The sequence below is a fragment of the Ursus americanus genome, chromosome 31 (genome assembly GCF_024610735.1).
Source record: "Ursus americanus isolate L20-20 chromosome 31, mUrsAme1.1.p, whole genome shotgun sequence".
Classification (NCBI taxonomy): domain Eukaryota; kingdom Metazoa; phylum Chordata; class Mammalia; order Carnivora; family Ursidae; genus Ursus; species Ursus americanus.
This window is the reverse complement of record NC_142157.1, coordinates 7,530,067-7,546,133: the sequence shown is the minus strand read 5'-3', so window position 1 is coordinate 7,546,133 and position 16,067 is coordinate 7,530,067. Positions and strand designations below refer to the sequence as shown.

The following is a 16,067-nucleotide window of genomic DNA, read 5'->3' as shown; positions in this document are numbered from 1 at the left end:
AGCAGGAGATGTAGCTGACTTTCCTAAAACACAGAAACAGACAGAGTTGGGCAAAATGAGGAGACAGAGGAATATATTCCAAATTAAAGAATAAGACAAAACCATATCAGGGGCGCCTGGGTAGCGCAGTTGTTAAAGCGTCTGCCTTCATGATCCTGGAGTCCCAGGATTGAGTCCCACATCGGGCTCCTCTGCTGGGAGCCTGCTTCTTCCTCTCCCACTCCCCCTGCTGTGTTCCCTCTCTCTCTGGCTGTCTCTCTGTCACGTAAATAAATAAAATCTTAAAAAAAAAAAAAAGACAAAACCATATCAAGAGACCTAAGCAAAACAGATATAAGTGTTATACCTGATAGAGAATTTAAAGTAATGATTATAATAGTACTCACTGGACTTGAGAAAAGAGTGGAAGATGTCAGTGAGACTCTTATGAAAGAGATAAAAAAGAACCAACAAGAGACCAAGAACATGATAATTGAAGTTAAAAATACACATGATGGAATAAATAGCAGGCTAGAGGAAGCAGAGGAACAAATTAATGACTTGGAAGACAATAGTGGAAAGCAATGAAGCTGAGCAAGTTAGAGAGGAAAAAGATATGCAAAATCGCAATAGACTTAAGGAACTCAGTGACTACATCAAGCATAATATTTGCAGTATGGGGATCCCAGAAGGAGAGACAAAAGGGGGCAGAAAATTTATTTGAAGAAATAATGGCTGAAAACTTCCCCAATCTGGGAAAGGAAACAAATATCCAGATCCAGAAGGAACAGAGATCGTCCAACAAAATCAACCCAAGGAGGTCTACACAAAGACACATGGTACTCAAAATGGCAAAAAGTATTGATAAAGAAACAATTTTAAAAGCAGCGAGAGAGAAGACAGGAAGATGATGGCAGAATAGGAGGACTCACCTCATTCCATGACTATAACTAGGTAACTATCAAATCATCCCAAATACCACAGAAACCAATCTGAAGACTGACAACTACAGGAAGAGGCCACCTCAAAGAAGACAGGAAGTGCAGAGATGTGGTTTGGGGAGAAACACATCCTGGCTGTGGCAGAGGGGAAGCAGCTGTGGTCATTGAGAATGGTGAAAGAAGAGCATGCAGTGGAATGCACAAGGAGAATGTCTCTCCAAAGTCATTGGGTTGGAAAACAAAAGGAGTTGAATTTCATGAGTTCTTGCAACCAGCACAGCTTGAAGCCTGCAGTTTTAAAGGTCAACAGACTTGGTTGAGATAGAGCCCAGAGGGCAGTGTATTGCTCTTGGAGGGAAGGCAGGCAAACAGCTTGGGAACATACAGCATGGAAACAGTGATCTGAAGAGTGCCTGGGGCACACCGTGGGGAGATTATTTGCTTTTCTCAGAGCATGTCCCTGAGAGGCAGCATTCACTGAGACACATTTTGGGAGAAAAGCAGCTAGTCACTAGTTCCCTGCTCCACCCCTCAGCATAAACACAGAGCCACCTGTAGGAAGCAGTGCAATGTGGATAATGGTGGCCTAGCTTGCTTACACTAAGCCCCATTCCCCTGTACTCCAGTGGAACTGCCGTTCTCAGTAATGCTTACCTCAGCCCTGGTGTAGTTGGCTCATCCACCAGAAGACCAGCACAAACACTTGCCCACATCACATCTCCCAATCGGAGAGTTTTGCAGGGCTTCAGTTCTAGTGGAGGTGATGACAGGTCTCATTTCACAAGCAGATCAGAGTACACCTAATTAAAACTCACCACTTCAGGCCAGGGACCAAACACTGCCAACAGCAGGCAAAGAAAGCCTCTGCAATAGCTGATCTGAAGGATAGAGCAGCCAGAACGTAAAAGCAGAAGACATGCAACACACTGTAGGCACTCCCTGAAGCTCTAGGTCCTGGGCACTACATGACCTCTTCTTCATAAGGCCATTACTTTTAGGAGAGAAGAGGGAAACATAATTGGCTTTTCTAACACACAGAAGGAGGCAGAGTCTTAGAAAAATGAGAAGACAGAGGAATTTATCTCAAATGAAAGAAGAAGATAAGGTCGTGGCCAGAGATCTAAGTGAAGCAGATACAGTAACATGCCTGATGGAGAATTTAAAGCAATGATCATTAGGATATTCACTGGACCTGATAAAAGAATGGAACACATCAGTGAGACCCTTACCACAGAGATAAAAGAGTTAAGAAAGTATTAATCAGAGATGAAAAGTGCAATAAATGAGGTTAGAAAGATCCTTAATGCAAAGAACAAGAGGCTGGAAGAAGCAGAGGAATAAATTAATGACCTAGAAGACAAAATAATGGAAAGCAATGATGCTGAACAAAAGAGAGAATTATGCACCATGAGAATAGACTTAGGGAACTCAGTAACTCCATCAAAGGTTATAACATTCGTATTATAGGAGTCCCAGAAGAAGAAGAAGAGAGAAAAGGGAGCAGAAAATTTATTTGAAGAAATAAATGCTGAAAATTTCTCTAATCTAGGGAAGAAAACAGACACGCAGATCTAGGAGGCATAGAGAACTCCCTTTGAAATCAACAAAAGCAAGCTGATACCAAGATGTATTGTAATTAAATTTACAAAATATAGTGATAAAGAAAAAGTCTTAAAAGCAGCAAGACAATGGACCCTCAACTCTATGGGCAGCTAATCTACAAAACAGGAAAAAATACCCAATGGAAAAAAGACAGTCTCTTCAATAAATGGTACTGGGAAAATTGGACAGCCACATGCAGAAGAATGAAACTGGACCATTCTCTTACAGCATACACAAAGATAAACTCAAAATGGATGAAAGACCTCAATGTGAGACGGGAATCCATCAAAATCCTGCAGGAGAACATAGACAGTAACCTCTTCAACATAGGCTACAGCAATTTCTTGCAAGCTATGTCTCCAAAGGCAGGGAAACAAAAGCAAAAATGAACTTTTGGGACTTCATCAAGATAAAATCTTCTATACACCAAAGAAACAGTCAACAAAACAAAGAGACAACCCATGGAATGGGAGAAGATATTTGCAAATAACACTATGGATAAAGGGCTGGTATCCAAGATCTATAAAGAACTTCTCCAACTCAACACCCAAAAAACAAATAAGTCAAGAAATGGGCAGAAGACATGGACAAACACTTCTCCAAAGAAGACATACAAATGACTAACAGACACATGAAAAAATGTTCAACAACATCACTTGGCATCAGGGAAATACAAATCAAAACCATAATGAGATACCACCTCACACCAGTTAGAATTCAGAATAGGAGGGGAGATAAAGAATTTCACAGACAGACAAAACTAAAGGAGTTCATGACCACCAAATCAATTCTGCAAGAAATATTAAAGGGGACTCTTTGAGTGGAAAGGAGGAATCAAAAGTGACAGTATAAAGGCAGGAAACACAAAAGGAGTAAAAACATTTCTATGAGAAATCAGTCAAGTTTTTGTCATTAGATCATTCAAGCAGAAAATCAACAAGAAAACAAGTTTTATGTGAGAATCCAACAGCTTAAATCCTAATAGGGAAAAACAGAGCTTTTCCTCTATGATCAGGAACAAGACAAGGATTTCCACTCTCACCACTTTTATTCAACATAGTAGTGGAAGTCCTAGCCACAGCAGTCAGAGGACAAAAAGAAATAGGAGGCAATCAAATCATCAGGGAAGAAGTAAAACTTCTTTGCAGATGACATGCCTGAAAGATTCCACTAAAAAACTGCTAGAACTGATAAATGAATTCAATAAAGTTACAGGATACAAAATCAATGTACAGAAATCTGTTGCATTTCTATACACTAATAAATAATGAAGCAGCGGAAAAAGTAAGAAAATAATCCCATTTACAACTGCACCAAAAATAATAAAGTACCTAGGAATAAAGCTAATCAAAGAGGTGAAAGACTTGTACTCTGAAAAGTACAAAATGCTGATGAAAGAAATTGATGATAACACACAGAAATAGAAAGACATTCCATGCTCATGAATTGGAAGAACAAATATTGTTAAAATGCCTACATTACCCAAAGTAATCTACACATTTGATGCAATCCCTAGCAAAATACCAACAGCATTTTCACAGAGGTAGAACAAACTTATATTTGTATGGACTAACAAATGACTCCAAATAGCCAAGGTAATCTTGAAAGAGGAAAAACAAAAACAAACAATAGACTCGAGGTATCACAATTCCAGACTTCAAGTTATATTACAAAGTTGTAGTAATCAAAACAATATGGTATTGACACAAAGACAGATATATAGACCAATGGAACAGAATAGAAAACCCAGAAATAAACCACAATTATATTGCCAATTAAACTTTGAAAAAGTAGGAAGGAATATGCAATGGGAAAAAGTCTCTGCAACAAATAGTGCTGAGGAAACCAGACACTACCTGCAAAAAAGAATGAAATTGGAGCTACATCAAAATAAAAAGCTTTTGCATATTGAAAATACAATCAATAAATCTAAAAGGCTGCCTACTGAATGGGAGAAGATATTTGCAAATCACATATTTGATAAAGGGTGAGTGTCCAAAATACATAAAGATCAACTCAACACTAAAAAAAACCAAATAATCCAATTAAAAATGGGTAGATACTCTGGAAAACATCTGGAAGACACTCTGGAAAACAGAAAAATGTCCTCAGGACATTAAAGTAGAGCTACCTTACGATCCAGCAATTTCTCTACTGACTATTTACCCCAAAGATACAGAGGTAGTGAAAAGAAAGGGCACGTGCACCCCAATGTTCATAGTAGCAGTGTCCACAATAGTCAAATTGTGGAAGGAGCTGAGATGTCCTTAATGGTTGAATGGATAAAGAAGATGTGGTTCATATATACAATAGAATATTATTCAGCCATCAGAAAGGATGAATATCTACCATTTACATCGACATGGATGGAACTGGAGGATATTATGCTAAGTGAAATAAGTCAATCAGAGAAATACAATTTTCATATGGTTTCACTCATATGTGGAATATAAGGAATAGTGCAGGGAACCATAGGGGAAGGGAGGGAAAACTGAATGGGAAGAAATCACTGAGGGAGACAAACCGTATGAGACTCTTGACTCTGGGAAAGAAACTGAGGGTTGTGAAAAGGGTTGTGGGTAGGGGGATGGGGTAACTGGGTGATGGGAATTAAAGAGGGCATGTGATATGATGAGCACTGGGTGTTATATTCAACTAATTAATCATTGAACATTATATCAAAAACTAATGATATACTATACCTTGGCTAATTGAATTTAAATAAAAAAATAAAAATGGGCAGAAGACATGAACAGACACTTCTCTAAAGAAGACATCTAGATCACCAACAGACACATTAAAACATAGTCAACATCACCCATCATAAGGGAAATGCAAATCAAAATCACAATGAGATTCATCTCACCCCTGTCAGAATGGCTAAAATCAAAATCAGAAGGGGGAATGAAGCATGAGAGACTATGGACTCTGAAAAACAAACTGAGGGCTTCAGAGGGAAGGGGGGTGGGGGAATGGGATAGGCTGGTGACGGGTAGTAAGGAGGGCATGTGTTGCATGGTGCACTGGGTGTTGTACGCAACTAATGAATCATTGAACTTTACATAAAATAAATAAATAAATAAATAAATAAATAAATAAATAAATAAATAAATAAATAATTAGACTACAATAAAAAATACATTAAATAGAAAAAAAACCAAAAAACAAACAAACAAACACCTCAAGATACAGCAAATGTTAGTGAGAATGTGTAGAAAATGGAACCCTGGTGCACTCACTGTTGGTGGGAATGCAAACTGGTGCAGACACTGTCAAGACAGTATGGCCTTTCCTCAAAATATTAAAAACAGAACTACTGTGTGATCCAGGAATCACAGTACCCAAAGAATACAAAAACACGAATTCAAAGGGATATATGAACCTCTGTGTTTATTGTAGCATTATTTACAATAGCCAAACTATGGAAGCACTCCAAATGTCCATTGATAGATAAAGAAGATGTTATATATAAAACAATATATATTATATATATAATGCAGCATTATTCAGCCATAAAAAAACCCCAAATCTCTCCATCTGCAACAATATGGATGGAGCTAGAGAGTATAATGCTAAACAAAATAAGCCAGTCAGAGAAAGAAAGTTACCATATGATTTTACTCATATGTGGAATTTAAGAAACAAAACAAACAGGAACATCTGGGTGGCTCAGTCAGTTCAGCATCAGCCTTCGGCTCAGGTCATTGTCCCGGGACCCTGGGATCAGCAGTCTCCCTACTCAGCGAGGAGCCTGCTTCTCCCTCTCCCTCTCCCTCTCCCCTCTGCTCATGGGCTCTCTCTCAAATAAATCTTTAAAAAAAGAGAAAAAAGGGGGAAAAAAGGAGGGACAGACAAACTGAGAAACAGACTCTTAACTTTACAGAGCAAACAGATGGTTACCAGAGGGGAGGTGGGTGAGAAGATGGGTAAAATAGTTGAAAGGGATTAAGAGTTCACTTACCTTGATGAGCACTGAGTAATATTTGGTAAATTACCATTTTGTACATACTAATATAACACTGTACATTTACTACATTGGAGTTAAAATTTAAAGAAAGGAAAAGAAAAAGAGCAATAGGTTTCCTTCTTATCCAAAACAACCATTTAGAAACCATAATGGAGACGATTCTATTTATTATTTATTTTACTTATTTTATTTAAATTCATTTAGTTAACATATATTGTACCATTAGTTTCAGACGTAGAGTTCAATTATTCATCTGTTGCATTTAACACCCAGTGTTCATTACATCAAGTGCCCTCCTAATGCCCATCACCCGGTTACCCCATCCCCTCACCCACCTCCCCTCTAGCAGCTCTCAGTTTTTTCCCCATAGTTGAGTCTCTTATGGTTTGTCTCCATCTCTGATTTCATCTTATTTTGTTTTTCCTTCCCTTCCTCTACGATCCTGTTTTGTTTCTTAAATTCCACATATGAGTGAAATCATATGATAATTGTCTTTCTCTGATTGACTTATTTCACTTAGCATAATGCCCTCCAGTTCCATCCGTGTCATTGTAAATGGTATGATTTCATCCTTTTTGATGGCTGGGTAATGTTCCATTGTGTGTGTGTGTGTGTGTGTGTGTGTGTGTGTGTGTGTGTGTGTGTGTGTGTGTGTGTATCACATATTCTTATCCATTCATCTGTCAACGGACATCTGGGCTCTTTCCATAGTTTGGATTGTGGACATTGCTGCTATAAACATTGTTGTGCAGGTGCCCCTTCGGATCATAACATTTGTATCCTTTGGGTAAATACCTAGTAGTGCAATTGCTGGATTGTAGGGTAGCTCTATTTTTAACTTTTTGAGGAAACTCCATACTGTTTTCCAGAGTGGCTGTACAAGCTTGCATTCCCACCAACAGTGCAAGAGGGTTCCACTTTCTCTGTATCCTTGCTAACATTTGTAGTTTCCTGACTTGTTAATTTTAGTGATTCTGCCTGATGTGAGGTGGTATCTCATTGTGGTTTTGATTTGCATTTCCCTGATGCCAAGTGATGTTGAGCATTTTTTCATGTGTAGAGATGATTCTATTTATAATACTAGAGTAGCATATTTAACAAAAAATACAAAGTTTTTTAAATGAAGTAAAACACACTTTACTGAGGGATATAGATGAATAATGAAGAAATAGAAATTTATGTTTTTGGTTTTGAAGGTACAATATTATAAATATTTCAATTTTCTGTATTTTCCAAATTGATATATAGATTTAAAGCAATTTATTTCTGGGTATAGATGGAATTATTTTGGAGTTTAACAGAATTATTACAGGATATATTGAGAAAGGAATCTGGTGACTATTCAAAAGAATAATAAGGATTTGGTTGTTAAAAAATCAATATGTAATATAACACTATAATAACTAAAACAATGTGGTTCTGGATTTGGTGCTGAATAAAAAATCCAGAAGCAGATTCAAAGGAATGCAATAATTTAGTATATTATAATTTTAGTTACTGAAACTTTTTTATAGACAGACAAAATAGTCACAAAAAGTAAACTACTATAAAAAAAATAGTTCTCATGTGATAGTTTGTGACACACATCAAAATAAGTTGCAGCTTGATTTAAGTTCCAAAATTAATAAATGAAGTATGAAGATATAAGAAGAAATACTGGGTAACAGTGATATGGTCTTGGCTAGAGCAAGGTTTTCTAAGCATCATATTGCAAAGGGATATTGCAATATATTTGGCTATTGTTAATTTAAAACTTTTGTATGTTAGAAGATTCATAAGATATAAAGATAAATGCAAATTCTTAACAGAATGTTTTATATGAAGATCTTTTACAAATCTATAAGAAATATGAATGTCCTTCCCTCAAATATTCCCCCAAATAAACACAAACAGGCAAGTCATAACTTAGAAACACACAAAGACAATAAATGCATATGAATATATTCAACCTCACTAGTTATCAAATGCAACTTAAAATAACAGTGCGATAGATTTGTTTTTTACCTACCATGTCAGTAAAAATTTTAGGAAGAGAAATGTCTAATATTTGTGGATATATGTTGAAATAAGTAATCTTTTACATAATTCTATTACTATGAATTAATAATACTTCTCTGGAAGAAAATATATAGCAAAAGTTTGGGACACCGTAGGCTTTTCATTGAATCAGTGCAGTTACAAAAATTAATCATAAAGAAGAGTGTACAGGGATTTTGTGCAAGTATGTATAATATAAAAAATTTTAATAGCAAAAATTTTTAAATTACCAATGTGTCCCTAATAAGAAATTTGCTAAACAAAAGTACACTATTAAATGTGCTTCTATTAGCTATTCTGATTTAGATGTACATTTATTATCATTGGGACATATCTATGACATTATTTAACAAAAAGAGCATATCGGGTATGTATAGTAGGATCCAGTATGGATAAAAATTTTAAAAATACGTATATGCACTAGTTATATACAGAAATAATGAAAAAGGATATATATCAAATGTTAACAGTGAATTTTCTGTTTGTGGTGAGATTATTTGTGAACTTCATTTTTGTTGATCTAAGTAAAAAATTATTAAAAGTAGCATTTAAAAACCTTATATTCTAGAAGAAATAAATTATTTTTCACATTTTCTTTTATTATTTGATATTGTAGATATTAGTTATCCCGGTTACATTCTATCACCTTTTCTAATGTATATCTTTTATTTACTTTTATTGTGACTCTACAATAATTAGAGCTTTAAAAAAATAATAGGGGAACTTCCTGGGATATAAAACTAGCGCTCAAAGTGGAAGGCATTTCTTCATGGTTTTTAATTTTAATCTATGGATTAAACTATGGATTATACCAGTGGTTTAATTTAGCTCTCTCCAATTTAGTAAAAATAAAGTTGAAAAGTAATGTGGACATGAACATATTCTTATTCCTGAAAGTTGTAATATTGACAGAAAAATGTCACACATAATGCTTGATAAACCATTACTTTTTTAAAAACAGGAAGCTGAAAGAGCTAAGCTTCAACTTGACTATTTCCTAAATCAAGGGACGGGATTACTTAAAAGTGAAGGGAAGAACAAGACAACAATGGAAATGGGTATTAGTAAAATGAAAGTTGAAGATTCAAAAGATATACCATTGGAGAAAGGAACAAGGAAATCACTAGTTATAGATTCAGGTGGACAAAAAACGAATTCTACAATCCAAGAGCATCTACAGGTAAGGAATTACTGAAATAGAGAAAACAGAAGACAGAAAAACAGTAATCTGTGCTGTAAGATTATCTTTTATATTGTTGTTTACTTCATTTGTATATATTATTTCAAAAAAAATTCTATGCCCTGGTTTTTTGCTTGGACCTTTTGCCTTTCACCTTTGGTTATAGCAATTCATTGTCTTGAATACACATTTATAATTTAGATATGTTTTGGTTTTAAATGATGATATAAATGCCTGAGATTTGAGAGCCAGATAAAATAGTTCATAGACTAAAGATATTTTGGTATAAAGTAACAAAATTAAATATAAATGCAAAACTATGGGGAAACATTTTCAAATTTATCTTTCAACTAAAGTACAATTGACACACAATGTTGTATTAGTTTCACGTGTACAACATAGTGGTTTGTTAAGTATGTATGTTATGCTTTGCTCACTGCAAGTGTAGCTATTATCTGTGCAGAAAAATTCTTGAAAAAAATGTATTTTTGATTGTGTTGTCCAGTGGATTCAGAAGCACTTTCCTGAACATTGAGATTTATTAATCTGTGCTTAGAAGAAAATAACAGTCTACACATAAGCAACTTTATTGACAAGTAATGGAAAGAGTTCAAGAAGTAAAGCAAAACTGCTGAGAATACAATTTTGATTGTCCTTGTTCTAGCAGGATAGGTATTATCAGGTCCCTCATTTCTTAAATAGTATTTTATATTCTTTAGTGTCCTTCCTTCTCGTTTTCAGAATGAGAGTTTATGTGTATTAGAGATAGCATAGTAAAATTAGCAAATGGGCAATTAATAAAGTAAAATTAAAGGCCAATACTCTAGCTTTTTAAAGGGGAATATCATCACACAGCAATTTTATCCTTATTTTAATCTTTTTTTGTATATAATTTTTAAAGTTTTTATTTAAATTCCAGTTAGTTAACATACAGTGTAATGTTAATTTCAGGTATACAATTTAGTGATTCAAGTCTTACATATAACAACTGGTTTTCATCACAACAAGTGCTGTCCTTAATCCCAACACTTATTTAACCCATTGTATGAAATTTTAATTGCAAATTATGTCAGTTTCTTCTCGGAAAGATAAAAAAATGAAAGCAATTGTTCTTAATGAAAAAGAAATTATTAAGGTTATTAGGGTCTTTTTTGTTTTTTGCCCTGAATTGAATACAAAAGCAATTTTTTTAGAAACACAGGTTTCTGTGAACTGGCTTAAGACAAAGAGAAAGTGTGGCAACACAATTTAAAATATGCTAGTCACTTTATATCCTCTGTCATTATAAAATATGCTGGTGATTTTATATATATGTACTAGTCATTTACACAATAAGTAATAAGTAAGGTAGCTATCAGCACCCCCATTTTGAAGATGAAACTGGAGCCTAAAAAAATTAACTATGCAACATCATAGTAATGTTGAATTAGACTTCAAACCTAGGTCTTTTACGGCTTCAAAATAAGGTCAGGATATCTTCTTTGCTTCTCTGTGTGGCTGCATTTGAACCCTCACTTTGTTAATAGACTTAGTGTTTTTTTATTTCCCAGGATTCTTCCCCAAATCCAAAATAAATCCTGTCATATATGACAAGTTAAATAGAAAATGTTAGGTTAAAAATAAGACGAATTTGAAAGAGCAACTTCAATACCTGAGGCATTTTACCAGGTAGCTTTATCACCTTCAATCTGGGCAAGTGATTTTTATTTTTAGTGGTTTTATAAATAGATTAACAGATAGCTTTCTTCTTAAATACTCAGTTTAACAATCCTTACTAAACACCTACTATATACTAGCTTCTTTGCATGGATGGTGTATATAATATCATTTATTTGGATTGGCCTGCTCTGGTAATAATGAAACAGGATTCATTACTGAAGATTTTGTTGAAATAGAAGTTGTTCATATTCACTGTCTGCATGTTCTTATAGTAATTTTTCACGTAACTATAATCCTTTTTCCCAACCGCTATATTAAAACTATTTTTGCCAAGGTCACAACAAATCTATTTGACCTTATTCTGAAGGATGCTTTATAGTTTATTTATCTCATTTATTCTCTTAGCATTATTTGATCATGTTTGATCATTTCTCTCTCTTTTTTTTTTTAAGATTTTATTTATTTATTTGAGAGAGTGAGAGCAAGAGAGAGAGAGCAGAAGCAGGGGAGGGGCAGATGGAGAAGGAGGAGCAGACTCCTCTCTGAGCAGGGAGCCTGATGAGGGGCTCAATCCCAGGACCCTGGGATCATGACCTGTGTAGAAGGCAGATGCTTAACTGACTGAGCCATCCAGGCACCCCCAACCATTTTTTTTCTTTTCTTTTCTTTTTTTGTTTTTGTAAGATTTCTTTATTTATTTCTTTGACAGAGAGATCAAGCACAAGCAGGGAGAGTGGCAGGCAGAGGGAGAGGGAGAAGCAGGTTCTCCACTGAGCAGGGAGCCTGACATGGGGCTTGATCCCAGGACCCTGGGATCATGACCTGAGCCAAAGGAAGACGCTTAACCCACTGAGCCACCCAGGTGCCCCCTGACCATTTATTTCTTTTTAATGTAGTCTGCATTTTGTTTTAGAGGCAGACTAATTATTTGGTTTTCTTTATATTTTTCTGGTACTGTGTTTTGGTCTCCTCTTGCGCTGTCCATTCTTTAACTGTTGGTGTTTCTCTGAGTTTTCCCTCCTGGATTCTCTTTTTATTCCATATACTCTTTCTGAGTATGCTTATATACATTTATGGCTTCAAGTGCTCAATAAATCTTGTGTCTCTAACCCAGATATTACCTAATTTCTAGACCTATTATCTATCAGCCTTTTGAATTTACCTACTGGAATGGTCCACAACATCTAAAATTCATCATGTCCTAAAATAAACTAATTGCTTTCTTCTTAGACTGCTTCTTCTCCCAGTACTCACAATTTCCTGGCATTCTCATAACCTGATTGCTGAAACTAGAATCTTGGGAATCGTTTTTGTCTCTTCCGTTTTTTTCTCAATCCAATTATTAGCCATAAAATTTTACCCATTTTTTTTTTTCCGCTTTCACTGGCAATTCCCAGGATGCCACCAGGATTCTAATTGCTGTGGCTTTGTCCAGAATTAACTGTCTTTAGTCCAGTATCCATGTTGATGTCTAGTCATCTTTCAAATTAAAATCTGTTCATGTTAACCTTCTTGCCTAAAATCTTTAATGGTTCCCATCATTCTTTGGTTGAAATGCAAATTCCTAATTTTGGGTTAAGGTTGTGTCAGATCTGGTCCTTTCTTGAGATGCCAGGCTCATTTTTAATTAGCCCTCCTCCCCACCCATTCATTGCAACTGACTTCATAAGCACGAGCACTCAGACACACATACAAATATATATTTATGCTTTAGCTACACTGAACTTCCTTAAGTTCAGGGAACACACTACGTTTTCTGTCACCTTCATGATTTTGCATAACTTGTTCTCTTTGCTTTCAACACTGTTTCTCCCTCCCTTGTTTCTTAAAATTCATCTGGTTAAAAAATGAATGAAGAACAAAAAGTACTGTGTTATCTTTTGGTACATAATAAATTACTACAAAACTTAGTGGCTTAGACAACAAACATGTATTATTTCATAGTATCTGTGAGTCAGAAATCCAGAAAGAAGGCTTAGCTAGGTCCTCTAGTTCATGGTCTCAAAAAGATGCAATCAAAAAGTGTTATCAAAGGAAAATCAGAGCTGGGCAGTCAAGAGGTAAAAACAGATTTTATTCAAGCCCATTGCAATAGGAGAAAAGAAACCTCAGTATAGAATGGTGTTCAATTCCTAATACACCAGTGGAAAGTAGAAATTTATAGCCAAAGAGTAGGTTGGTGGTCCATGGACAGTTACTAAGAGGAAACATTGTGAGTATAAGGAAGATTCTGGCTGAACTGACCTAATAGGATCTTTGCCGAAGGTAGGCAAGAGTGATCGGCTATAGGGACACCTGAATGCCTCAGCTGATTAAGCAACTGCCTTTGGCTCAGGTTGTGATCCCAGGGTCCCTGCTCAGTGGGGAGCCTACTTCTCCCTCTCCCACCACCCTGCTTGTGTGCTCTCTCTCTCTGTCAAATAAAGTCTTAAAAAAAAAAAAAAGTCATCAGCTATCACCTAGAGGATAGTGAAAGATGAGGAATCTGATTAAGTATTGAGGGAGATCAATTATAGAGAATGGGCACTGTTAAATTGACTTATCAGGGTTCTTACTAAAATGGGATTTTAAAAGGATGTACACAGATGGGCCTAGGAGAAGGTTCAAGAACCTAAAATTTTGGTCAAGCAAAGAATCTTTATCAGCCCCCTCTCATGTTCAAGGAAAGAAGTGATATTCTTTCTTTTGAACAAATAAGTCCATTTTTTGGTCACTTCTTCTTCATTATGGACTAGCTGAATCATCTGTTGGGACTTGTTGGTGTTAGAAGTCAGACATTTAATGACAAAAGTTTCTGTGAAAGTAAAAGCAAAGATTAATAGTTAAAAACTAAGTTTCTGAATCTAGAGGTAAGCCAGTCAAAATTTCTAGATATTGGGCTTTGGATGATGGAGTGAGGACAGCGATCCAGTCCTGCAATGGATTTCTTGGTGTGATTTGAGTACCTGTGGTGATGGCATTGGGTATTTCATTGAACTTTCTAAGAGGCCCACACATCAGCAGGCATGACAGCAGCCCATTCATGATCTGTCATGAATCTGTCAAGGTGATTTTCTTGAAATTTTTATCAAGTCTTCCAACTTCAGCTTGGAGAGCTTCAGGAAAAGGGCAGTTCTTGTTCTCAGTGATTTCAAGTCAAAAGGCAGAAAAATTGAAAACACTAATTTGGAAAGTTGTCACCAGATATTAGAGGAAACTAGAGTTCAGCATTTTGTCCAGTTCATAGGTGGATAATAAAAACTTAAAGACAATGAATAGGACTAGAATTAAACACCCACAAGGGTATGTTTTTCATTTAAACATAATTTATCTGTGATCCCCCCAGTTCTAGCAAAGATAAAGTAAGACAAATTCATTTGCAAAATAAATCTAGTCTTATTAAAATCGACCTGATTATTTATACAAGTGCAGCAAGAACAGTGACTGACTACACAGGTCTTGCATTTGCTTTGCTGGAATTTTTCATAAGGAATTTGACGTTGGACTTTTAGAAACTTCTTGAGGCTAGGAAGCCAAGCCAAGTACTCTCAATCAGGCTTCACAGGCAATATCTATAGACTTGGATGAATTCCTCTATTCTAGAGGTCTCCAAGATATTCTGAGTTTCCTGAGCCTGCCAGGAAGTGACTTTCTTTGCTCATCTGTGTGGTCAGAAACCATATAAGCAAGATACTGGGCATGTTTTTGAAGGAGGGCTTTATCGGCTCCATCAAATCAACCTTAGTTCCTTAGAGCTGCCTGACTAACTGATTTTATACATCATTCTCAAATGTGACCTTCCAGTCAAAGTCTTGGTAATATAACCAGTTTCCAATTGTGTTCTGTTTCAAGGGGAACAGATTCCTATTTTATTTATGCAAATAACTATATTGCCATGGAAATAAGAATGCTAAGAGTTTCCAAATTAAGAGGGATCAGATAGAGAGAAAAAGTAGTTGTTCACAAAGTATACTTTACCTAATTGCTGCAAGTTATAGATAGGTTAAGACAATAGAGAAGAATATTTCCTTAAATCTGGAAAAAAAAAACCATTCAGGAAGCAGCTATGTTTCAAAGGGTCATTGAAAAAATTAATCATCCTCATCAGTTTATTCAGTTCTACCTAATTAATTCAATTTTTGTTCTACTTGATCTTGTGTTAGCGGTTTTATGAATCCATTAGCTTCTTTATTAGTTCTTGAAATCTTATCAGTCTAGTGGCATGGTCTCAAAGTTATTCAAGTGGTACCATGATGATGCATTCTCACCAGTAGCTGATTATAAATACTTTCAGAAAAAGAATCAAAGTAAAACAATTACTATCTGTGAATGATAAGTGACAAAAGGGTCAAGATAAAAATCTGATAAGAATTAATTACAATGGAATTGACAAGGAAATTTTGTTATTTCTATGACATAGAACATTTTAACATAATAAGCAGACGATGAAGGTACTGACAAATTTTTAAGAACTTCAAACAATTTCTGGAATACTTATATTAGTAACATATATCCATACACACATAACCTATGAAGGTTTATCCTCACTAATTTGACAATACTTTCCACATGATTTAACATACCACATAAACATAATTAAACTTCTCTCTTTTATAAGGTGAAAGACAAATCCTTTGAGATTTTCCAGGGACCCTCTGGGAAATTTCAAAGATAGTTTGAGGTCAAAAGACTTCATTTAGCATTTGATTTGGGGATGTTGTTA

General features: G+C 35.4%; 1 protein-coding gene across 1 annotated transcript in view; it reads left to right on the top strand.

Moving 5' to 3' along the window:
* The window catches only part of CCDC7 (coiled-coil domain containing 7), a 337,092-nt gene that overhangs the window by 111,191 nt on the left and 209,834 nt on the right, over nt 1-16,067 (top strand). Inside the window, exon 15 of the mRNA XM_087857885.1 lies at nt 9,488-9,706. Coding sequence (XP_087714011.1) covers nt 9,488-9,706 — 219 coding nt within the window. The remainder of the gene's footprint in view (nt 1-9,487; nt 9,707-16,067) is intronic.